General features: G+C 41.1%; 1 protein-coding gene and 1 long non-coding RNA gene across 2 annotated transcripts in view; both read right to left on the reverse strand.

The window, feature by feature from the left end:
* The window catches only part of LOC308404897 (uncharacterized protein), a 1,797-nt gene extending 1,617 nt beyond the window's left edge, over positions 1-180 (reverse strand). Inside the window, exon 1 of the mRNA XM_080895177.1 lies at positions 3-180. Within this exon, the coding sequence (XP_080751303.1) occupies positions 3-94 (92 nt within the window). The 5' untranslated portion in view covers positions 95-180. The remainder of the gene's footprint in view (positions 1-2) is intronic.
* A 12,028-nt stretch (positions 181-12,208) lies between these two features.
* Positions 12,209-17,749, reverse strand: LOC308403888. Its single transcript, XR_013972997.1, has 5 exons — positions 17,430-17,749; positions 15,143-15,194; positions 14,180-14,331; positions 13,851-13,946; positions 12,209-13,683 (listed from the first exon to the last, which is right to left on the reverse strand). It is a non-coding gene; the product is annotated as an uncharacterized lncRNA (long non-coding RNA).
* Positions 17,750-24,819: the final 7,070 nt, after the last annotated feature.

Consider the following 24,819-nt stretch of genomic DNA (forward strand, 5'->3'; position numbering starts at 1 on the left):
ACCTGTTTTCCTCCCTGAAGGTTCTGATGATGGAGGCAACAGTGAAGCGACTCAAATTTGGTTGTACTCGTTGCCCAGCCTCCCTCATAGTCATCCCATGGACAAGGACATGGTCAACTAAAGTGGCTCGAATTTCATCCGAGACTGACTGTCTTCTTGCCCTTGCTCTTCCCCTTCCTTGTCGCCATCGTTCTCCACCTCCTTCACCACGTCCTCCTCCTCCTCCACCTCTCCCTCCTCCTCCACCACCTTCCTGTTGTCCTAGACCACCTCCTCCTCCTCTTCCACTACGTCCTCCTCTTTCACCATGTCCTCTTCCTCCACCACGTCCTCCTCCTTCACCACGTCCTCCTCCTCCTCCACCACCTTCCTGTTGTCCTAGACCACCTCCTCCTCCTCTTCCACCACGTCCTCCTCTTTCACCACGTCCTCCTCTTTCACCATGTCCTCTTTCTCCACCACGTCCTCTTCCTTTGCATCTCTTTGGATCCATTGTTTCAAACCTGAATGAGCTGACTTTGGCCCTTTTATCTATCCATCGCAGGTTCTGATTGGTGTGTGCTAAATTTTGACTCCTAGTGTTTCCACCTGGTTAATTGTGTGCTAATTGAGCTCAAGCTATGCTGACTTAAGTTAACATTATTGCATGCTAGTGCTTTCTAAATGACTACATGGTGTAAGCACTGTAAAATGTAGGGATTTGTGTGTAGAGTTTTGCAGTAACAGTTCACCAAATTTGAGTCATGTGTCAAAGCAGGGAATAGTGTTTATAGTTCAGGGAAATGGGTGAGCTTTTTGAACAATAGCGTTACGGTTTTGAAATTTTAGTTTAGAGGCCTGGTTATAGTGTTTAGGCAATCGAGAAAAACTGTAATATTTATAGCAAAACCACTCACTGAGTGTGCAAAACTAAAAGCACAAACACTGCTTTGCACTCAGTTTGCCATTTTGTAACACACACTTTGCAAACCTGTAGCTACAATCCTCTGCACAGCACACTTTTTGATGTAGACAAAATTTTGTGGCCAGATCCAGAGAGACGACACGATGTAGACTGATTTATTTTTTTTCCTCAGTGAAATTACTATTTTGTTTTGACTTGTGTTTGTTTTGATGTGTATAAATAAACACCAGTACTTGAAGTTTGGATCCGTCTATGTTTATGGACCTATGACAAAAGTATGAGCTCAAACTGACATGGCCTACCTTGTGCACAGAGAAAGCAAAAGCCAGATGTGTTTTGTATTCATATCATCAGTGTGTAGTTGGTGCATTGTGTGCTTATTAATGTGATGGCTTGTGTTAACTGTTGGATACCAAAATACCATTTTTACAAAGGTGTGGAGAGTTAAGCAGGGTTATTCACTTTTACAAGAAAACTACAATGTTTTGCTGATTGGGTGAAGAGTTTTCTTATTTGTGTGTAGAGTTTTGCAAAACTAGCCAACAGTTACAAAAATGTGCTCAAGCCATCAGAAAAAACTGTAAACATTTGTGTGTTAAAATTCGTGTTTTTCATGAAGGCAGCACGCTCGCTGTGTTGTAGTGCCGCTGTTTGTCCAGCAGAGGTCACTGGAGCTCTTGGTTTCAGTGCCGTCCGTGGATAACAACCAGTGACGCTGCGGCCGAAGTATGACCGTCCCGAGACACAGCTGAGCTGCCAATCACACAGTTTCCGTCCAACAGCCTGTTTCGTCCGCGTTTCTGCAGCGCTTCTTTCCTTTTCAATAACGTGGCTCTCGGCTGCAGACCGGGAGCTGACCGGTGGTCTGTCCGACAGACTCGTCCGCGGACACTGCCTCTCTCAGCACCGTATGTATGAACAAAGGACCGCAGTAACGATGAAGTCCAAAGTGTTGGAGTGTTGTAGCATCTCCTGCTGTCTGTCGGTATGTTGCACGTTAAACTTTCCCAGCAGGCTTTGGGTGCGGTACCTACGATGTGTGAACAGAGTCTGCTTGGCTTACTGTGTTAAGTGTAATTCCACCTTAAGTGCAAAACACGGCACTCAAAATCTGTCTCTTTCCGTGTGTGTGGACAAGAGAAGAGAGCCTGTAATAGAACAGGCTTTGAAATATTTTATATTTTGATATACAGGGTGTGTTGTAGTAAATTATCAGGGTTCTATCACTGTGGGATATAATATGTGTGACAAATGACGGTGTTATTCTAGGAGTTCAGCAAAGTCTCCAAAATAAAAGGCAAAGGTAATCAGTCACGCGCTAATCATTAAAAAGCTTTGAGTTTAAGTGTAAATGATGTTTATTTTAATCAAATGTGTTTCACACACACGTCTGCAATTTGATTTCAAAGGAAAAAACATGCAGTGACCTGACCTGATGGTCCCGCTGCACCAGTGTGTTTTCCTGTCTTTAGACATTAAAGACGAGCTGTCACAGATATTTGGGCCGGCTCCAGGAGATTTAGACATCTGGCAAATTCAGCCATTAGGATGTGTTAATAACACTGAAAAGCCTGCATGTGTGTGGATTAAGTTCACTTTCTAATCTGACGACACAAGTCAACAAACTGTCATGATAGCAGGGAGAAGATGAGGTGAGAGGCTGCTTTACGTTTGCCTCCCTCGTAGAAGGAGACTGTTCATTAATGTGTGTGATTAGTGCAGGAGTGGGTGTACGTGGACCTGCTCTGCAGCCGGCTGCTGACTCTGTGTCAGAGCCGCCTGGAGCTGTACAGTACATGTACATACATGTGGCACGTATGAGTAGATGTTTCCAGCGCCTGTAGGTGGTTAGAATATCCTGCTGCCCTCATAAACAACTTGAAACGTTGGTGAAAACATAATCCTGTCGTTTATCCAGCTTTAAACAGGGAATGCGTGTTTCTTCCTGGAAGCAGTTTCCTGCTCGTAACAGCAGAGTGAGCAGAGTGTGTCTGTAACACTGTAAAAACATGAACATCCAATAATAACAACAATATCTCCTATTGTGACGACTCACATTCATTTATAAAAAATAAAATAAAATTAGACACTAACATTAACCGGTGTTAAAGGTCCTTAAAGGGATTTTGAAAATAATTTTTCTCTTTAGTGAAAAAAAGAGACTATTTGACAATTTGAGCCTTTTTTATTTTAATTTATTATTGTTATTTATTATTTATTTATTAATTTATTTTATTTTAATTTTATTTTAACAGTAAATCAGTGATACGATTATTACACCAAAACTATAAAAATCAACAGAGTAAAATTTCAGGCTTTAGTAGATTTTACAGTATATTTACAGCTTCTATTCTATTGTGTCGTATTTTGACCTTGTTGTATTTGTTCCTTATTGTTTTCAGTGCTTTCCAGTCATCGATCAGGGATTTCTCAGAGTATCAGGGTGGGGCTAACGTGCTGCGTGTCCTGGTGTAACAGAGATAAAAATGGAGCACCGTGGACATCTGAGAACCATAAAGCAAAAGGCTCCACGTCTGTTAAAGAAAATGCCAAAACACAAATCAGCAAATAATTTGCAGAGTCAGACAAAATCCAACCAGGTTTCTGCACACATAATACTTTCAATAGAAAAGACACAGAATTACTAGAACCAAAATATAACAAATATTTAAATCCAGGTTTTTCGGTCTATTTTAGCGTCATGTCACATGTCGTGTACAGAGTCCACGGACAGCAGACGGGAATATTAGCACTCAGAATATTTACACATGCTGTTTATTGAAGTTTAACTTCATTTATGAAATTACAGCTAGTTATCATCGATGTTTATAAACAACAACTGCTTATTTCTAATTCCCAAAGAATAAACGTGTTAATCAACTGTTCACATTTACAAAGTGTGTGAGAAGCAGATGTAACCAGTCCAGGTTCATCCAGGATGGACAGAGCCGTGCTGGGATGGTGTTAGAAACACTGCATCTGTATAAATATGAAGGTTAATTCAAGGTGGCCGAACAAATATGAACAAAAGACTGACGATGGTGCTTAAAATGGGACGTGGCCTCATGTGGACTTTAGATATATTAGTGAGAGCTGAAATACATTTTTTGGACACATTTTGCTGCTTTTATTTTTATTTTTATTTTTACAGCCTTTCTCTCATGTTCAGGCTGCAGGAGCTCACAGCGTCGGGTAGGGGAGGGTCCTGTTGCATTAAGAGATTTGATTGGGTACAGCGTCTGTAATGAAAATGAAGGAATGGGCTGCTGTCAGTGCTCGCAGGGCTGCTGCACAGCCTGTAACAAAAGCCTTAACCATTATATCAACAAAGAAATAAAAGTGGATTCATCGGCGCACAAGCGCAGCCCTGTGTGCTTGACAGGTGCTGTGTGGAGCTGGTCTCCATACCTGCAAAGCTCAGGGCCCTCAGGCTGCAGCAGGTGGAAGAGGCTGCACAGGGGTTTGAGATTCTCTATTAATAACATGTATGATGGGAACAGGAAACAAACATTGAGAACGCCCAAATCATTGAAAGGGGCTGAGAAGTTAAAATCACATTAGTGTAAATTCATAAATGTCCTGAATTTAGTGGTGATGGATTTCCTCTGAAATGACTGAAAACCATGAAACCATTAACAAACTGTTTAATTTTCCAATAATAATACTCAATTTTCACTTTTATTTATATGGCACAAATTCACAACAGCAGCAAAGTCATGATGGTTTATTTGCAGGGTAAATTGTCCGTAATATTAGAGACATAACCGCAATAATCAGTGTGCGCTGGAGTTTGGAAACACAGGCCTAAATTATGATTTTGAAAGAAGTATATTAAAATATATTCTTTATAAAGTCAATTCAAAGAATTAAAATGCTCGAGCGCTTTGTGACATGGTTGACTGTCAGAATCTAAGAATGATAATGAAAACTGAAGGTGGAGCTTTGGTTGCACATTTGAGAAACCCGGCTGAGCCTGTTCCAGTTGATTTCTTTGGTAACATACTGAAGCGACTTATTAAAACCCTTTTCATACTGCTTCTGTATCACACGTGTTGGTTAAGAGAAAACTTCTGTTAGGAGCTCTGTTTCCACACAAAGCGTGACTCGTAACTGATCTGAGAGCAGTGAAAGCAGAGCCAGTGGGAGCCTGTCTAGCATGCTAATCGTCCATCAGTCTCCCGTCAAAGACCAGAAGTTTTTCCACAATGTGAATGTGCAAACAGCCAGAGAAAGCTCCTGGCCCCTCAGCTTGACAAGCTCAAGCCTTTGTTAATGGGAGACAAATATGCCCATAAAATGGAGACGGCTACAGTTTCCAATGGGATCCAAGACAAACATGCTTTCAGCGACCGTAGGTGGCCACAAGGTGGCAACGATGTAAAGCATGGCTGCAAACAGACAAGAAGCTTTGACAGAATGTTGTTTGACATGAAAGGAGAGAGATTTCTTTCACTTTGATACAGTTTGATTGATGTCTGTTTTTAGATTTCACTAGACCAGCACTGGTTGCCTTGCTTGTCCTGATGGAACAGCACTGCTTTTATCAGATCCTGGCTCATGGTGGGACAGCCATCTACTGCAACCGGCCAGGGATAAGGAGAGGAGAGCAAAGGGACAAGAGACACGCGTGTGGGAAAGAGTCGGAGTTTAATAATTATATAGAAGGTTTTTAGCCTCAAAAACAGAGGTTCAGTTTTATTTACATTGCACCAAAACAACAGCTGCCTCATCGTGCTCTAAAGTTAAGATTGTACAATAATACAGAGAAAACTCCAACATTTAGACAGCCCCAGTATGAGCACTTTGGTGGTGGTGGTCAGAAGATATGATGGGACTCATCAGCTGATTAACTAAGTAATTGTTGCATCTCTAAATGATATATGTGTTTTTAATTAAAGTATATATTTTTATTTTATTTTAGTAGAAATAAATTTTCTACTTTTATGGATACATTTAATGTGAATGGCGTGATGCTTGTATGGGACCCTGTCCCTGGATCCTCTGTTGCACCAAGCACCTGCATGTCCTTCACTACAAGAACCTCCTCTATGATCTTCCTCTTTTCCTCCTGCCTGGCAGCTCCATCTCCATCATCCTTTGTCCAGTGTATCCTCTCTCACTCGTCTGCACGTGTCCAGAGGATTTGAACCTCTATCATTTCTAATCCTGTCCATGCTGCTCGCTCCCAACGACGGTCTGAGCATCTTCAGCTCGACCTTCTGTCCTGTTGTCAGTGCCACCGTCTCCGAAGCATACCTCATAGCAGGTCTCGATATGCTGCTATCACAAATCACCCCGACACTCACTGCACGTCTCTTGCTGTTCCTCTAGATGCTTGACTCCAGGAACGTAAACTTATCCACCGTCACCAGCTCTGTTCCTCACCTTTGCACCTGCCCCCTCTCGTTCACACACGAGTCCTGTTTTCATTCTTCTAATCCCCCCCCCCAAAAAAAGAGTGTTATAGTTAAAAAAGAAAGAAAAGACTCAGACTGAGCTCAGTTGGCGAGGAACTGTGAGGTGTTGTTTTTGGAGATGGAGGCTCTGTGAATCCAGACCCGGTTGAAGACACGAGGGTGGCATCAGTACTCTTCCCTGCTGTACAGCCTGTGATCCACACTGTGAGCCTACAGCTGAGGTGGGGAAGGTGGCCTGCTTCTTCAGATGTGGTGGAGAGTACCAGAGAGACTGGAGAATATATCCCAGCTTCCAGGTTACTATTTACAGTAACAGTAACTATATCTAAACTGTAGCAGTTGGATCTGTTGGCACTCATTGATCCATACGTGGAGTTCATTAGAGCAAAGACACGACACAATAAGCTGCAGGAACTGGAGCAGTTAAAGGCAGCGACAGGACTTCATGGTCTCAGTGATGTGAGATGGAAGCTGAGATGTAATATCTGTGCTAATTAAGACTGCTGATGCACAGGTAAGCCCAAATCAAGCTTCTCTCATGTGGAACAGCACTTTGGTTTTTTTCTCCACACAGTTGTGATTTGGCATTTAAGCTGCTTCACTATAATATTATAATTATGGTAATACACTAAACGTAACAGTGTGAAATAGTTTTATTGAGAGGCAAAATATTCAATCAGACATGACATTGCTGTGTTTGGAAATGCAGCTGTAAATCTGATTTGAAGAGCCCAGTAATAAACTCCAAATAAATGCTGAAATATGATTTTCTCAGCAGGATCTTCAGCGTTCACAGCAGGTCAGAGAAAAGTGCACGAGCAGCACAGCGACATAGGAGAAGCCTGTAGCTGTAGTGTTCTGGTACGAACAAAAGTGTCGAGATGAAACATGAAGACGGGCGTCATGTACAGATGCTGGTGAACCAACAGAATGTAGTGCCATTAATAACGTGCTCCAGGATTACTGTTTACACAACTATCAGCACGAGCATACATCTTCATACCATGTTGTTGTGTTTGATGAGTGAAGGACGACCCAAATGTGGACGCAGAGAGGAAGCTGGAGGTAAACAAAAGCTAATCCAACCGGAAACACATTCAACACTAACTAAACTCAACCAGCGCCAGGGAACAAAGACTAGGGAACTAAACAGCACTCTGACAAACACAACAGGGACGACTGAGACAATGCATGCAGCAGGGTGAAGGGGGAAACACAGCGGGAGCCAATCAGGAGTAACAAGGAAAGGAAATGAACACGACATGCACGAGACAGGAGAGTGAAACAGGAAGTGGATACTGAGACACAGGAAACACAGAGACCCGCACACGGGGAACAAACACAGGAAGAAGAACCAGAATATAAACAGGACCAAATAAATGCTAAAGAAAATGAACTCATGTCCATGTTACACCCAGGAAATGACAACATGCAAAAAACCCTGGGACCCTAGCACACACTGCTCTGTGTGTTTGAGCATTCTTTATATCAAATGAGCAATTTATAAATGCCAATTTTAGAAAGGAGCAAAACATTTCTAACAGTTTGGGAGGAAGCCTGAGCCCCCAGGGGAACCCCGGAGCTACGAGGAGAACACACAAACCTCGAACAGAGCCAACAGTACCACAGCTGCCCCAGTCCCACCAGTAAGTGGACTGGTTCTTTATCTAACATCACACTCTGTGAACACATGAAGAATACATGTGGCTCTTTAAGAAACAGTGGGAGGTCTCCGCGAAGCACACTAACATAGTTATCTGTGTCTTTTCTCACAAATGGAATAAATATGAGCGTCTGTTTTCTGCGTTCCCTGTGAGCATGCTTTATGATCAAATAAGCTCGCATGCAAACGTTGGTGAAGCTACTATTTGTATGTGAACCTGTGTTATTAAAATCAACAGCTTTCCCCTAAAAGGGAGAGAAACATCATCGTCAGCACTGCTAACAGGCTAACAGGCTAACATGCTATTTATGAAATTATGATTTGAATTACCACCTCGTAACATTCTCTGTTATATAAATGAAAGTTAAAATAATTTATTAATGAAAAAGTGTGATTTGAACTCATTTGAGTTTTACTCCTCCCCACATTTCCCTTATTTGGAATGGCTGAAGAGTCTGGCACTGGCATAGAGATCACCACCAGTCTCAAAGTTTCCAACCAACACTGGCTGTAGCTCAGGAGGTGGAGCAGGTCGTCTCACGGGAAGGTCTCTCTGATGGATCTGTCGTGGTGTGAGTGTTAGAGTGAATGAGGAGAGAGCCCAGAAAAGGTTCTCTAAGAATCTGTGTGTTTACAAAACCAGCCTCCATTCACTTCAACCAGTTGGTTTTAATCCCGCCACCAACGTCCCAGTTAAAGAGACTGGAGTCATTGTTTTGGACAGAAAAATGATGTCAGATGTGTTTTTTAAGGAAATGTCACAGATCCTATTTTGTCTTTCAGTTTGGAGTGTGTGCAAGCTTTTTAATCTCTTAACACTCATCAGGCTCAACCCTGGCCCAGCACCAACCCCCAGCTCTGGATCAAACCACAGTTCCCAGGAACAAAGTTACCGACTCTTCTGGATAAGTGCATGTACATATCGAAGCAATCAGTTATAGCTGTGATAGCTGGCAGTTGGTCAAGTTACTTGAAAAAAGTAATCAGTAACTAATTACGGATTACTTCCCCCAAAAAGTAATCCTGTTACTTTACAGATGACTTATTTTCAAAAGTAATTAGTTACTTAGTTACTTTTTAAAAACACGATTTACAACCTGAATAGGTGATAAAGCGATAGATCTTTCAGCCCAATTCTACTTTTTCTGCATAATCCATCATGAATGTAATCAAATGGAAAAGTCTCTTTTTAAAACTTGTTTTATTAGTTTTAATCTTTTCACTTTATGCATCAAGCAAAAATTTAATTATCTGCAACATTCTCTGACTGGAAGAAATTAGTTTAACATTTAAACCTATTTTCTGCACATTCCAGCACATAAAATAATATTTTTTGTGTTTACACTCAGTCTCTCAAATAGATGCGAGTAAAACACAGCAGAAAATAAATAAAGTCAAAGACTCAGCGGTCCTGTTGCTCTATTTTCACCTGTAAAGCAGGAGTGGGGCAGGCGGAGGTTTACCCTGGTGCAGGTGTGCCGCGGTCAGTGGAAGGATACGGCAGCTTCTCTGTGAATGTCACATTCCAGCGGCAGCGTATTTGGTGCTTGCTCGGAAGTTTAGGGGTTTTTTCTCTGTAAAAAGAAGTTTTCTTCCCACGCACAACGGACGCTAATGTTTTTGTCACTTTTTACGGAATCAAACTCAAAACGCTGCACGCTCATACTCTCTCTGCACTCGATATATGATCCATTGTTGATCTGCACACAGCTGTTGCCATGAACGTCGCACTCGCTTACGTCACTGTCATGAGACATTCTCACAAAAAAAATCACGGTTTTAGTAAGCGGCGTGCTTATGGGAATGTAACAGTAACCTTTTTTGCAATAGTAATCCCTTACTTTACTCATTACTCGAAAAAGTAATCGGATTACAGTAACGCATTACTTGTAACGCGTTACTGCCCATCTCTGGTTGGCAGCTTGCCTCTCGGTGGTCCCGTGTAGCAAACATAATTATTGTAACACACAAAAACACTCCGAATAAAACCAAATGTTAAATAAAAACCCGATCCTCTCTGAGACGGTCTGTGATGTGCTGCATGCGTCTTGTTTAATAGGATTTTAGCACAGGCTGGTGACACTGTAAACTTGGCTCCTTTTAGTTTTGACCTTAAGCAGATATGTGCCGACTTCAGCGTAAAGACAAACGATTCTTCATGAACATCCTGTGTGAGCAGACTTTGAGCTTCGCTTAAAGGTGGCAGAATGACAGTCTGACAGATGCCCTGTTTACACTAGCACCCTATATGCACTGATACACATGCATTTCCTTAACAGGCAGAAGACACAGTTGCTAATGGACCCCTGTCAGGTGACTGCTTTAGCAAAGACCAAGGAGATAGTTGCCATGGAAACAGGCATAAATTAAAGCCCTTAAACAGCAGGCGGGTGTCCATGTCCTTTATGTTCTACATGCTTCCTTCCTAAAAGGTACCAAATTTACGACGGCCTAACAGAGGAAGTAACTTTTCAAGCAACATTTGACGTTTTGGCTCAGATGGTGTATAAAGATGCCAAGTTTGACAAATGGAGAAACAGCCAGAGGAGACCTTCGCAGAGGTCTCAAACACGGCACTCAGCTCTCTGCCACTCTTCATCTTGATAAACCCAGCGAGAGCTCGAGAGCTCTTTAAAAAGACGACCGACGGAGTAGGAAGTTTAGAGCGCTGTGTAAATAGCCCTCATTATCAGTCGCTGCCGTAAAGGGGCAAATAGGATTTTTCTTTGGTGTGTTAACAACAGCTGCTGGCGTCAATGATCTGTCGTTTTGTGGCATCTGAATGTGACCGCTCGGACTTTAATCACGTTTGCTTCTTTACCTGCAAACTTTGTGTAGCTGCCAGCTGAAAACAGAGAAACTGTTGTGCACGCGTGTTTGAGATTACTTTGGTTTTCTTTGGGTGTTTATTCATAAATGCATGCATATCGTGGCAAATCAAACAAACTGCAAAGTCTTTACAAAATGGCTTTTTTCCCTCGCGTATGCAGACCTGTGTCCTCTTTTTAACTGTTCATCTTTCCATCTGTCCAAAGGGCAGAGGCTACCTGCTGAGGCTGCTTCGGAGGAACGGCAGGCACACGTGCAGTCTGTGCAAACCTGCTCGTCAGTTTAACATTTAAATGGTTCAGTGAAAACAAAGCTGTCCTTATTTGGTCCTCGCTGCTCTGTCTCTAGTCTCTCAGCCTCCTGCTTTATCCTGTCAATAATTAGCAGTGTTTTACCACCAAAACATCTTACAGACATTACATTTCCCGTTTTATTATCCAGCTATATATTCGGAATAATAACGGGTGACATCTTCTGCTTTTCCTGGCCACATAAAACATGATGACTTTTTCTAATAGCCGGTGCAGAATGTCTTCCGAATAGCAGTGGCCCCTCATCGGCTCCTCTGCTTTGTTCGGCAGATCTGACTTGTCCTGGCAGTGAATAAGCTTGCCCTCGGGAACAGCAGAGTGTCCTCCTGAGAAGGAGAAAACAGCCTTGGATGGCTGCCCTCAGTCTTTCACACGGGCACGTCGCAGTGATCCCGAACTGAAGGCAGCAGAACAAGACACTGCATCTATTCAGCAGGGAGCCAGGCTTTTGATTTGGTTCATGGGGATCATTTCTAACTGCAGACAAGCATTAACACTGAGTGGGTCGTCATCTTTGACTTGATCAACCAATGATAGGGGAGCAGCAGTGCTCTGGGTTTAAAATGAGCTGAAGTAAAAAGGGTCTCTGTGCCACCAGCGCCTGGCTGAATCAAAATGTTGTCTTTTATTCCAAACCCATTAGCAACCTCCCGACACACGCTATAATAAAAATACACATTTATTTTGGTCAAAATGGGATGAAAACAGCACTTCAAAGCTCTTGGAGATTGAAGTAGCAATTTGGATGTTTCATTTTTTCCCTCTCTTTCAGTGCATTGATGTGGTTTTGGTCATGAGGAGACCGATTCACAAAGCCTAGGATTGTCCATTGAGAAAGATGATTCTTTAATGAAGAGATATCATTTCTTCTATTAATGTACAGACTTGTATGACTGTGCTCGTTGTGTGCATGTGTAGGATTCAGCCAGATGCCAGTCAAAAGAGGCTGAAAGTAGGCTAATGGAAGTTGGGCTGCTAGACTCTCATTATGTGCTCATTTCAGCACAAGCTAAAAGAAAAATGTAGAACTTTCTTCTCAAAAGGGCTGCTGCACTTTCACTGGTATACACTGAAAAAAATGTTTTGTTCAATTTACTCAATTTTTTTATGACAAGTGGTTGCACGAAATAAATTTGTTTGAATCCAGAAATATTTTTTAAGTACACTGAATTTAATTTAAGCGAGTAAAACCAACATATATTTTTAAGCTACTTTAACTTAACTGTTGTGGATACGTCTTAGTCAAATATTATTAGTAAGTCCAACTAAGGTCGTGTTAAATGTACCAGAATAATTTGTTTCCTTTACACTTATGTCCCAAACTTATATTCAAATCAATCAAATTGTTAATTTCTCTCTATTTCAATTAAGTTAAGTTTACTTAAAAAATATTGCTTACCCTGATTTGTAGTTTTTAAAAACGTCAATAATGAAAACTACAACATTCTTTCACATCATTTATTAATGCAAAATTTGTTGCAAACAGAATAAGAATCCACATCTCTAAGGGAAATTGCTGCAATTTGTATAATACAAATTACAAAACTTTTGCCTATGAACTAGTAGCTTTAAAAAGCTGTATTCAAACAAAACAGAAACAACAGACAAGAGAAATGTTAACCAATGTTTCTCTTCCTCTAAAAAAGAAAAAAACAAACAAACTCCTTACATAAAAGAATAAAACACTACCAGCAGTATAATGTATCACAATTAGAAACTGATGCATCCACAAACTAACCAGTTTCAGACTTGCTGTTCTGCGATCCATATTTAGAAATTGCATTTTAATAAGGTAATTAGACTTAAAATTAAACTTGTGTTTTCCTTACTGCTTATTGACCACTGTCTTTCCATTCTAGTCCTTCCTTGAAGATTCTGAATGTTTTACATATTTTCTGACCTAACATACTCGCTTCAAAACAATTAATAGTCTTTAAAGTGTTACCAGTGTGCTGCAGTGTGGTAATCATGAATGTTTTTTTTTTGTTTTTTTTATCCGGTTGAGTTAACACTGATTATACGCAGGGCAGCAGCTATAACTGAATAATTACAAAGTTGCTCTTCAAGCTACTCAAATGTACCACATGTGAAACATTCATTATTGAAAGTTAAAATGTTCAATCGAAACATAACACAGAACAAATGATGGTTGTACAAGAGTTTCACTCCTATTCACAAGAGCACCAGTCATTGGTAATTTACATAACAGCATTCTCTGGATGTGTTATTTTAGAAATCTTCCTATCCAGTAGCAATTTTGTTCTTCAGCCCAAAGACTTTGGGGGAGAGCTTTTCACCATCGAATCCCATCAACACTTTCTAAATGAATTCATAATAGTCCTTCAATTCCTTGGGGAAGGCTAGGTTTAGTGCATAGATTACTCCAAGCATCAATGCACAAGCTTGGGCCAGAGATCCAATGTTGTCCATGACTATCTCCCCTTCAACAAATATTCCAATGTCATCATAATGTCCATTTTGTCCATCCTCCCTGTTGATTACATAAATGCCCATGGTGTGCTTCTTCAGGTCTCTCTGGATATCATCTCCTTCAATGTCCTAAACATTTAATAAAAAGGTAAAAGAAAAAACAATTAACTCTACAATTAAATTCCAATCTAGTCGTTTGTGTGTGTGTGTGTGTGTGTGTGTAATACACACACACAGATATCTATCTAAAAAGTGTGTGTATAGATGACTTGCTTACAATGACTTAAATGACTTACAAAGAACTCCCGAATAAGGCTTCCGTCCTCTTCACCAAGGTAGAGGCAAAGTGCCCTGAGAACTGCTTCCCTTTTCACTTTAACATCACTTTCAGCCTGTTTAAAGAGAGTTGCTGATTAAACCAATTTGGAAAAAAGAACAATGTCTGAAATTCGCAATAAGTAAATTTTATCATATGTCAGTTCAAACATAGTAAATAAAATTTATATATGAAATTTCAAAATTTAGATTGCTTGGCTGGTCACCTAAAACGGCTTATTGGACTCACCAGTGACCTGCCACTTAAGACAAAAGAAATCCAAATAGAATTTGCAATATTCAGATTTACCTCTTGCATGATCTGCAAGTGGTGGGCAAGTTTCTGCCCAGAAACACCGCCCTTCTTCTGGAAAACTGTCATCAACTGAGGTGTAATTCTGTCTGTGCCGCGAAGGTCATCTCCAGTTGAAGTGTTGTAATACACTGGAATTCAGCATTTACCTGTATCACACACACACACACACAGAAAAAAAGAAGACTGGTGCTTAATCATTGGTATGATTATTTTGTTATTTCTTCATTAAATGCTACAATGCAATTGCCATCACTTCATAAAGCATGATTATCATATGGGTTAGTATACAGTGCATGAAGGATGTTACTACTGTTAATCAAAGAAGAAATGAATGGCATCAGTCCATTTAACGGGTTTAAAGGGTTTTAAAAAGCAGATATTTGTCTGTTTCAGGTGGTTGGCAACACATTTTCCTGTGCTCTTTGTCCACTGGTGGGAGTGTCTCACCTGTGAGGTCAGCGGGGCAGAACTCTGCCATCAGCAACAGAGAGCAGAGAAAATTTAGATGTGCAACTAAAAACATGCTTGCCATGTAAGCCCCAAACATCTCTGAAATTGCTCTGCAAACTTCAGAGTACTTATACTTCAGGAGTCCTGTGGGTACCGTAAAGACTCATGTATGCAAACAAACCACATTTTTTTTTGCAATCTGATCCTTTTTCTCTTGGCTGTTTCCTTCAGGGATCACCACAGTGAATGATCCACCTCCATCTAACCCTATGCTCTGCATCCTCTTAACTCACAAGAACTAAATTCCTGTTTTTCATTTCACTTTCGCAAGTTTTTTTTTTCTTTTGTCCTGGATAAAAGAAATTTAATCATATATATTAATTGATATTAATTAATATCAATATTAATAATCACAAGAACCCTTAAGATGAGATAGATAAACTTGTCCCTGCAATACTGTGACAAATACTGTTGTGATAAATATGTAAGGAATTTGCATGTACTTACCAAAATAACACCATCTTCTTGAATAAACAGTAACACATAAGGGGAAGAAAATCTGCCAGAAAAGGAAGACAAATAAAAAAAAAAAAACTTTAGAAAGACAAACAATTACAGTTTCCAAGCCATTAGTGCATTACTTCATGATACTCCCTTGTAACAAAACAAATCTTACTTGTGCCTCTGTGCAAACTACAGATGGCACGATACCACTTTTTTATGTCCGATACCGATATCATAAATTTGATTATCTGCCGATGCCGATATGAATCCGATATAGTGTATTTTATAATAAATAAAACTGTTTTTATAAATATCTTGCTGCATTTTGTATAAGTTCATACTCAGTTTTAAAAACAAAACATTAAAGCTATTCTGTTATACCTGTATGCAAAAAATACACTGCACCCAAAATATTTTATACTTCAGCAATACTGATCAACCTAAAAAACTTACACCATCCTCCTTATTCAGGTATTCTAAACAGTACATAGAAATATTAAACTAACTAATAGGGCTGCCAACTCCCAGCAAAAATATTAGGAAACCACCCCGCACCCTTCGCCTGATAATGCTTAATTGACGTAATCTACTTTAATGCACAGAAATCAATTATTTTTCTATAATAATTTGATTCAACATTTTTCTTCAATACAGTTGCAGACAGCGCAGACAGCGTACCTTCCCAAAGGAAAAAGTGCTATATGTACTACTATTACTAGGGCATATATTAGACTTAATATTTACTACATACAATAATGGATCTCTATACATTTAACCAGATCACCACTTTGGTAGTAAGATTTAGAATAATTATTTATTAAAAGCTAGACATTTTAAATGAGAATAAGAAAGAAATTATGTCTTTGTGTCTCCCTTTCCCTGTTAATGCCCAACCTGGCCCCCTGGCAACACTTTGCTAGACCCGCCCCTGCACAGTTACCAGATGTCAGCTACATAGAAAAGGATCCTGGTGTTATTTGTCTCTCAGAAACAGTTCATAACTTCCCTTCAACTCATTCATGTGACCTAAAATGTAAACCTGTTTCTTCATTACCTGTTCAGCTCTAATGATTCAGTAAAAACTTCTCCTGGTTTCACCTTCATGTTTCCTTCTCACCACATATCCAAACTATCATGACCAGCAGCTATTACGGCTGTGGCTCCAGAAAACATCAGCTGATACTAGAAGTAATATTAAAAAAATTCTAGCAACAGCTTATCAAGCTTAAACGTGCTGCTGTTGTTTATCTGCCGTTTTCCTCTTTCTAGCGCAAACTGGGTGACTAACAAATGAGAGAGACTAGCGACAGAAAAGCCGATCAGCTGATAATCGATCAGTTTCATGATTGAAGTAGCAACAGGAGAGGGAGGGGGGAGAATGAGGGAAGAAGTTTTAGCTGTTCAGCATGAAGACACCGAATAACTCCAGCTTTGTGTCTTTTTTCATTCTAGCTGAAGTATAAAACAAATCGCTTCCTTTCCCCCTCAATACAAAACTCCGACAGCCAGTCCAGCTGTGGCTCCATACATCGGTTGTTAAGCTCAACATGGAAATACTATGCAAACATAAAGAGATGAACTTACACACTTGCTTTACTTCTGTGTTAGTTTTCTCTGAGATTAAATGCAGCGGTTTGGAAGCACGTAGCGAGGCTTTAAATGCTAAACCAGACCGCTGACAGGTCTCGCACTCAACAGCTCTATCAAGTGAAGCAACTTCTTTTCTGAGTTAATTTCAGTTCTGACAAACATCACTCTCAGTGCCTTTTGATCTCACATTTTTGGCAACCACTGAGTTATTCTCCTCCACAGTTTACAACCATTATTTTTTTCTGCACAAAAGACGTTGTGCAACGCCAATCCTACTTATTTCCTACTGCACCCCTGACTGTGCAGGTGCGTTCAGAAGCCCCCTCCCCCGCCCGACTATTCCTTAATGCCAATGTTGTGGCGGGAGGGACGATTTCTCAACTTAAAACTGCAGGCGACTGTACAGTGAACTTTACAGCTAACTACAGAGAAATTGCCTCGTTACATAATTTGTTAGTACAAAGTGTGCCACAAGAACTAAGCTAAAAACATATGACATTTTAACGCATCAATACAATTACTCTTTTAATAGAGCAGTAGCTAATAGAGCACATAGCTAGCTTAAGTCAAATTCATGACAAAGTTCAGAGGTGTACAACTACTTAGACTTCTTTCTCCATGTGCACACGTCTTAAAGAGTCAACATGCTTTGACTGAGGTAAAAAAATAAAACAAAAACGACCGTAAAAGGTTTACTTACCGAAGCTAGACCACCTTTATATGAAGTTGTGCGATTAACTTGAGCCCGCTTGCAGCACACAAAGAGTCCGCTTCTTCAGTCCGCGCGCAAAATGGTGGCCTGTCCTAACGCATGCGCAAAATGGCCCAGCAGGAGGCTATGAAAAACATACTTAAGCATTTTGAGCTACATTTAATTAACTAAAATTAATTGGATTAAAACGCAGGGAATGTATTCTGGAGTTACTCGAATTATATATGTAGACAGGAATTACTCATTTGAATTGAAAAGATATACCAAAATATAATATGCTATATTTAAAAGGAGACAATATCACTTTTTTCAGTGTAGACTCTGAAATAATCACATCAAACGAAGGATACAGGAGCCGGGCATGGACGGTCGGCGTTACTGCGCACATATCACACAGAGTTATTACATGAGTGTGTAGTGCACACATGGACGAGCGTTTCAACATTAAAAGCATGGTTGCAGTAGGTTACACGTTCCATTATAATGCAGCCGTACCTGACGGACAGCATCAGCCTTTGCAGCCTTTGACGGTGTGTCAGCGCTGCCTGGGGCGGGGCCTCATTGCACCGGCCAAGAAACTGCATGCAGCGCTTCTCACACATGGGAAAGGTCTCTGTTATTTCAGTGGTTTTCTTCTTAAAGTAAAATCATAGAAACGAGAAACAAACCCACCCTTTCATGTTGGATGTCTTGTGTTGGCATCCACAATACCTGCTCACAGAGGCCAGTCTGAACACATTCCAAACACTGCTCACTTTGCTGGGAATCATTCATCTACTGAAATCAATCTTCAATGATAAGACTGATCGATAACGTCAAGTGGTTAGCACTGTTGCCTCATGACAAGACAGTTCTTGCTTTCACCTCATTGGCTGACACTTTCTGTGCATGTTGTCACGCTACCTGCACGGGTTTCCTTCCACAGCACAAAGACACCTGAGGCTAATGGACACAAGTGTATAACAAGTAAGCCTAAATGTGCAGTCAAAAGCTCTTTGAGTAGTTAGTAAAGTCCTGAATGCCAGTCAGTTTATTTGGATCATCTGTCCAGGTAGGTCAGCACAGACAAACACGAGCTGGTCAACGAACGTAACAAATCTGCTGTAGTGTAAAAGTTGAACAAACTGAATATTCTCCTCTAAGATTTAAAAATGTTTCCACTTTCAGAGAATCGTTGCAGGTGGAACCTTTGCCGAGTTCGTTTTTTTGTTTAAATAAATGATGCGAGCACAAAAAAGCTTCGCTCTGTAGAAAAATCTGAAAACAACTAGCCTGCAGCCTAGTGTCAGCCTGCTGTCAGTCTGTACTGACAGAGGGTTTGTGAATGATGGAAACTCTGGACTCTGCACTGGTGTTTTCACTGGTTACAGTTTAGCAGCCCTCCTCAGCTCTATGCTATGCTACTTTTTTCAATGCTTCCTTTAGATATACCTAAAGTATGACTTTGCATTTTACATGTGTGGTTTAAGCATGAGAAATGTCCAAACCGTGAGTGCATGGTGCATGGTGCTGCACACTGATAGTGCGTACCTTTGAGTCCTGGTGTACAGCAGTCATCTTAACAGCAACAGGGCGATGTTAGCGTATGTAGCTTCAGGTCCCAGTGGGTCTCATTCAACACTTGTTTGTGGCACCGTAGCACCTGGAGACCAGCGCTCTGGTGTCTGACATGCTGTTGCCCATGGCTGCTTTCCAGTTCAGCGTCAGTCAGGGATCAGCAGCTGTGTAAAACAGGCCCACGCGACCTTAAACTTTAATGCCGACACAAAGACTACCGAGATCTGGTTCACCCCCCATCCTGATGTGCTGTGGGACCACCTCATCAGTGGCAGCAATCAGAATCGCAGACACGCTTGCTGATGATGTGTCGGTAGATCCCGTCTTTATCAAAGAGACACGGCAGTGAGCACAGGAGACTCACTGTCCAATGTTGCAACAAGCAGGTTACAGAACAAGAGAGCTGCAGTCTGAAAACACACAGCGACGGCGCCCTGCTTCTAGCTTCTGCCTGACTTCCTCCGCCACACCGCAGGCACTCTGCGAGCAGCACGCAGTTAATTATTGAGCACCTGAAGAGCTGCGCAGCTCTCAGCCTGCTGCTTGTTTAAAATTGTGTGTAGCATACTGTTTACACCAAATTACATACGATGCTCCCTTTATGTCACTCTGGAGAGCAGGAGCAGCAGCTTCTATTAGACTTGAGTCATCTTAATAACAGCATTTATCAGCATCGTCATTTCTAAACCTTGATTGAGATTCAGATTAAATATCTCAAATCTCTTTTCTCAGATTTTCCTCTGTGTGCCAGATATGGAGGACGTGGCTTCAGCACAGAGTGACAGAGTTTGGGTCGACTGTTAAGTGCGAGTTCAGTCATGCAGAGAACATCACCTGTCACATGCTTGCATATCCTGAATATGACACATTATGTCCTTTAGTCTTTAGGATGAAGAAAGAGCTCAAACTTTCATCTGATTTGGGGTCATTTAGAAAATATAGATTTACTATGATGCCAGTGTTTGAGCTAAGAAACATTTTTTTCTATAATAAGGAACTTTTTTTTTTTTTTTAGTAGATCTCAGCCAAGCTTTGCATTTTGTGAATGAACGACACAAAATACGTGTTTGACTTTTCCAGAAGTGCAGATTAAAACAGAAACACGCCACAGTTTCTCTCTTTTTCTAAGTTAGAATATTTCTTTGGCTGGCTGGTTGTCATGGTTATGGAATAAAATAACAAAAAACTAAAGATAAAAAAGCACATTTTAGTATTTCTACATCATCGAGGCTTCACTCACATTCTAGTGAACTGTATTCCATGTACGCTTTAATATGATAAATTATCCTGGGTTACAGAAATGCACTCAAACTGTCAAATTAATTAAATGAGAATGAACAAAGTTGGGAACTTTACTACTAGAAATACAACTCCTACTATTACTAGTGATAATAATGAATATGCAGACATGTTAATTTAAGCTACAGTTACTGGTTCGTTTGCTGTAATGTGTTGATCTTATTTGATCAACACAGGACACACACCTGCCCCTGAATGCAACCCGGAGTGCTGCAGAGTGTCTGCAGAGCCAAAATGAAGTCTTCTGATGAACGATCGTTTCCATCGCTGTACTTTGTGCCTGCTGTTGCTGCTGATGCGCTCAGTGTTGCACTCCAGTTAGCAGGCTAAGCTCGTCACAACAAAAGGAACTTTTGTGAATGTTGTGGTAATATTGTAGTATTTCCTGCCTTTGTGACCTTTTGTGTAGTGTTTCTGTTTAATTAATGCACTTCAGTGTTTTTGTTTTCAGGCTCATCTGTGTACAAACATGTGTGTGTGTGTGTGTGTGTGTGTGTGTGTGTGTGTGTGTGTGTGTGTGTGTGTGTGTGTGTGTCTCTGGGTGGTGTTGTCTGACTGGTGCTTTAACTGGATATGACACCCAGTCTGTTCCAATCAGTGTTGTGTGGAGCAGCTCTTCTGAGAAATGAGTGGATGGCTTTAAAAACACGGTGATTCTGTCCTGTTATTGGACTTTATTTCATATACATACATGTTTGTGCATCTGTGTGCGTTCTCTCTCTGTAGCGTCTCTGTGTGAACATTAGGAACGATCACATGGAGCATGCAGAAGCCACAAGGAAAGAGGATCTTTAATGTTGCATTTAGAGTAAATCAGGCAGGCAGAGAAACAGGCAGATGCTCCCCTGTGACCTGAATGGGGAGTCACAGGAGAATACCCACATGAGCTGCTCTCCGCTAAATGCACTCTCACATTAATATTTTAAAACCACCCATAATGCTGCTGGAGGGAAAAAAAGAGGATAAATCCAGGAGGAGGAGGAGGAGGAGGAGGAGGAGACATACATCAATTTGCCCAAGGTTCTCACTGCAGGAACTTGAAACAGAGGGATATTTAGCCATTAGATGAAATACTCCATTGTGCCGACTTCTCAGGCACATATAAACCATCGCTGCACCGCCACAGCTCATCGAACAATAGAACTCAGCATAAAAGCTCCAATCCAAACATCCTGCCTCGTCTTCGTATGATAGCACTAATTCATTCTGACAACATAGCTATATAATTTAAATAATGTTTTCTTGGGATCACTCTGTAAGCAGTGGCAGCCAGTCCAGGCACAGCACTGCTGGATGATCATGTCAGCTGCAGCGGCACAAAATCCCCCTAACATTTGGTTTATGCAAGAAACTGGACATGAGTCTGTCTGCTTAGAGGGAACGTCCCTGCCAATCAGAGCAAAGCTGTCCTGAAAAATGACCTTTAACATACAAACAAACACTTCTGATGGGAGTGGCCTCTGCTGCAGTGATGACGCCTCAGAGGCAAACAAAGTGAATCAGACGTGATGAAGAACGCTCTTTATGTCCAAACGAAGGAGTATATCCAGTCAGCAGTGGAAACATGAAAACTCAGTGGGTCACATTTAATGATCCCAGTTTGACATGATGATGTAAATACTGTAGATAAACAAATGTATCTAATAATGAAACAATATTTCTCCTGTAGCAGGAAAATGTTCATTTTGACTGTTTGTCTTTTGACTGAATGCATTTCGATGTTATTTTAGCAATGAGAGCTGAAAAGCTGCGTGTGCTGACGTTACCGGGAGCAGACAATAAACCAACTCAGCTCTTTGTGTTAAAGAGGTTTTACGTAATGGCGTGCATATTCCTGCAAATACCCAATGATTATTATTATTTTCCATTCTGAGTAAAAATACACACCGATGTTTTTCCCATATACCTGCGTCTGAATGCATGTAAGGTGATATATTAATCCTAGCAATAACTGCCAAAGCTCAGCAGAACATGTGCTGGGCTGATCACGCAGAGAGCACGCAGGAGTGCTGGCCCTCCATCCATCACCTTCCTGCACAGTTACTTTTACACATGTTTCATGTGAAATTCATTAGCATATCATTGACGGTGACCGTAATTGTTTAATGAGTCGTTAATAACTCACACAGTAATTAGCATCAGTGGCATAATTATGTGTAGTGGGGGCAGCATTTTGTTTGGAATAATTATCGCTATTGACAGCCTTTTCCACAAACAAGCAGGGCCCTGAGAGGCTGTGTACACAAACAGCACACTGCATGCAAACAGCAACACGACTAAACACAAAGAGCATTTTTAAAAACACAGCCAACCCCGGCCATAGTCAGTTCAGAACAAATACTGAGACGATCAGGCCACACCCACTGGCTGGGTTCGGGTCAACGTGAGCACATTTTTGCTGAAAGTGCAGATTTGCAGCGTCAGATAAGAGACCAACTCTGGTTGAGTCAATCAAACGTGGCGTCTGTCACTGTGGGCTGAAAATGCCTGCACACAAATATCCACCGAGCAGGTGGGATATGAATCGACGCATTTCATTTTAAACTTTAATACCTGTCCGTACATTTGAAGCTAACAGCAGTTTGTGGGCCTGGGAAGCTTCGTGGATACACCGAAGGTAGCGGCGAATAAATCCAACGGAAGCTTGGTGCAGCTTTATCCAGAGCTCTGAAAGCTCTGTGTCCCCCGTGAATGTGAAATTTATTGACCGCCTACAAAAACTTTTCTTTGGGAAATAAAAAGGACATTTAGGCCCTACTGTAAACAGATGAATACAAACACCAGGATGTTGGCTGAGCAGACAAAGACATTGGAAACATTCTATAAAACCCACAGCACTTCAGCTTTTCTGTCTGCTATCTGCCTCCTCTCCTCTGAAACACAATTATGTGACCATTGGCAAACACTAGTGCCAAACACAGCCATTTTTCCTCCTTGCCACCAGATGGTTCCATTGAGAATAGATGCATGGCCACTGTTTGTCTTCTACTTAGAGCCGGGGTCGTAATGGAGTCGCTAATGATTGTAAAACACCTGCTCTGAACATAAAACAAACAAAACGCCAGCCCGGGCCAAGAGCTAAATACCTATGTGATCAGGTTGAAAAGGTGCTGGGCTCGCACTCGGCTCGTACTTATCCAGGGACACAAACCCTCAGCAGATGTCCCACCTATAGAGGTAAGAGGCAGTAACCTCATCCACAAAAAGCAGTCGCACACACATCCTCACAGTCAGTCTCCATAATAGCTAATTGGCTGTTTGCTCAATGGAGAGAAAGGCTTGTTTCCACAAAGGGGAGCCGTCTGTGATAGTCTGCGGGCTCTTCACATGTCAGGCTCTGGTTTCATGTGGTTTCAAGGTTATCAGTGCCCCAAAGTTGCTGCACAATGGAAATGTTTGTACAGTGGCACGACAAGCTCGACACACGTGGCGTGAGCGAGCACAACATTCAACAACAAGCGAAACACTGATGTTTATTCATGTTCTTTGCAATAATAATAGGTTAATGTGTTCTGATGTACATATCAGTTTGCTCAGAAAGACTTGCAGTTTGATTTGTTACATACGTGTTTGCTCGAGTCAGCTGCAGATTGGAAACTCTGCAAAAATAAGATTATATTTCGATAACAATATGTGTGTCATTTCCATATTTAATTAAAGCGCAGAAGAACAAATCTGCTTGCTGAGGCAGCCAGGACACCAGTGCTCAGTTTTGCCTGAAGGCCAGCGGCCTGGCTGCTGCCCAGGGTGCAGGGATGAGGCTAGGCAGGTACTGAAGAATAGCAACAGCCTGCTGCTCGGCTCTGAAAACCCTGCAACATCACGGTATGGTTAGAAAAAAAGATGGCCCGCCAGGTTCACTGGAAAATCGTTAGTTTTAAAGATTAAGTCCGCCGGGCCTCCGAGCTGCTGAAACACACAGAAAAAACATCAGCAACATGCGCAGTATGAGAACAGGCCAACCATATATGTTATACCAGCGCATTTATAATCAGAGCTGCAACGTATTGCATATGTTGGAACTTGTATGTATTTTATTATTTCATGTAGTTTAGTCCCTGTTCTTACTGCCCATCATTTCCTCTGGATTAAGGATTCAGATTCAAATATTCACATCTCATATTTCAGGGTGTGTTAACTCTGAAGACTGGATGAAATCGAACAGCCCAGAGAGATCGGAAGCAGAAGCAAACAAAATGCACTGTGAAGACACAAAAACCCAAATACATACTGTTACAGTAACCATCAATATCTCAGTTTTAATAAAAGCTACTGAGGGAAATCACACATCACTGCTACTGTTCATCTTTATGGACCTAAGTTTTGTCTTATGGTTAAAAGAAATCCACAATTTTTCATTATTGAAGTGTAGCTCAGCACACACAAGGATGAAAAAAATAAACGATGTTCTCTTTTTGTTTTTTAATAGCTTGAACCACAACTTTTGTATTAATTTACAATATTTTTGGTCTGAAGGAGGAGAATAGATACATATATATTACAGAGCTTCAGGATGTTGAAT

Source organism: Rhamphochromis sp. 'chilingali', assembly GCF_963969265.1.
Source record: "Rhamphochromis sp. 'chilingali' genome assembly, chromosome: 10".
NCBI lineage: Eukaryota > Metazoa > Chordata > Actinopteri > Cichliformes > Cichlidae > Rhamphochromis > Rhamphochromis sp. 'chilingali'.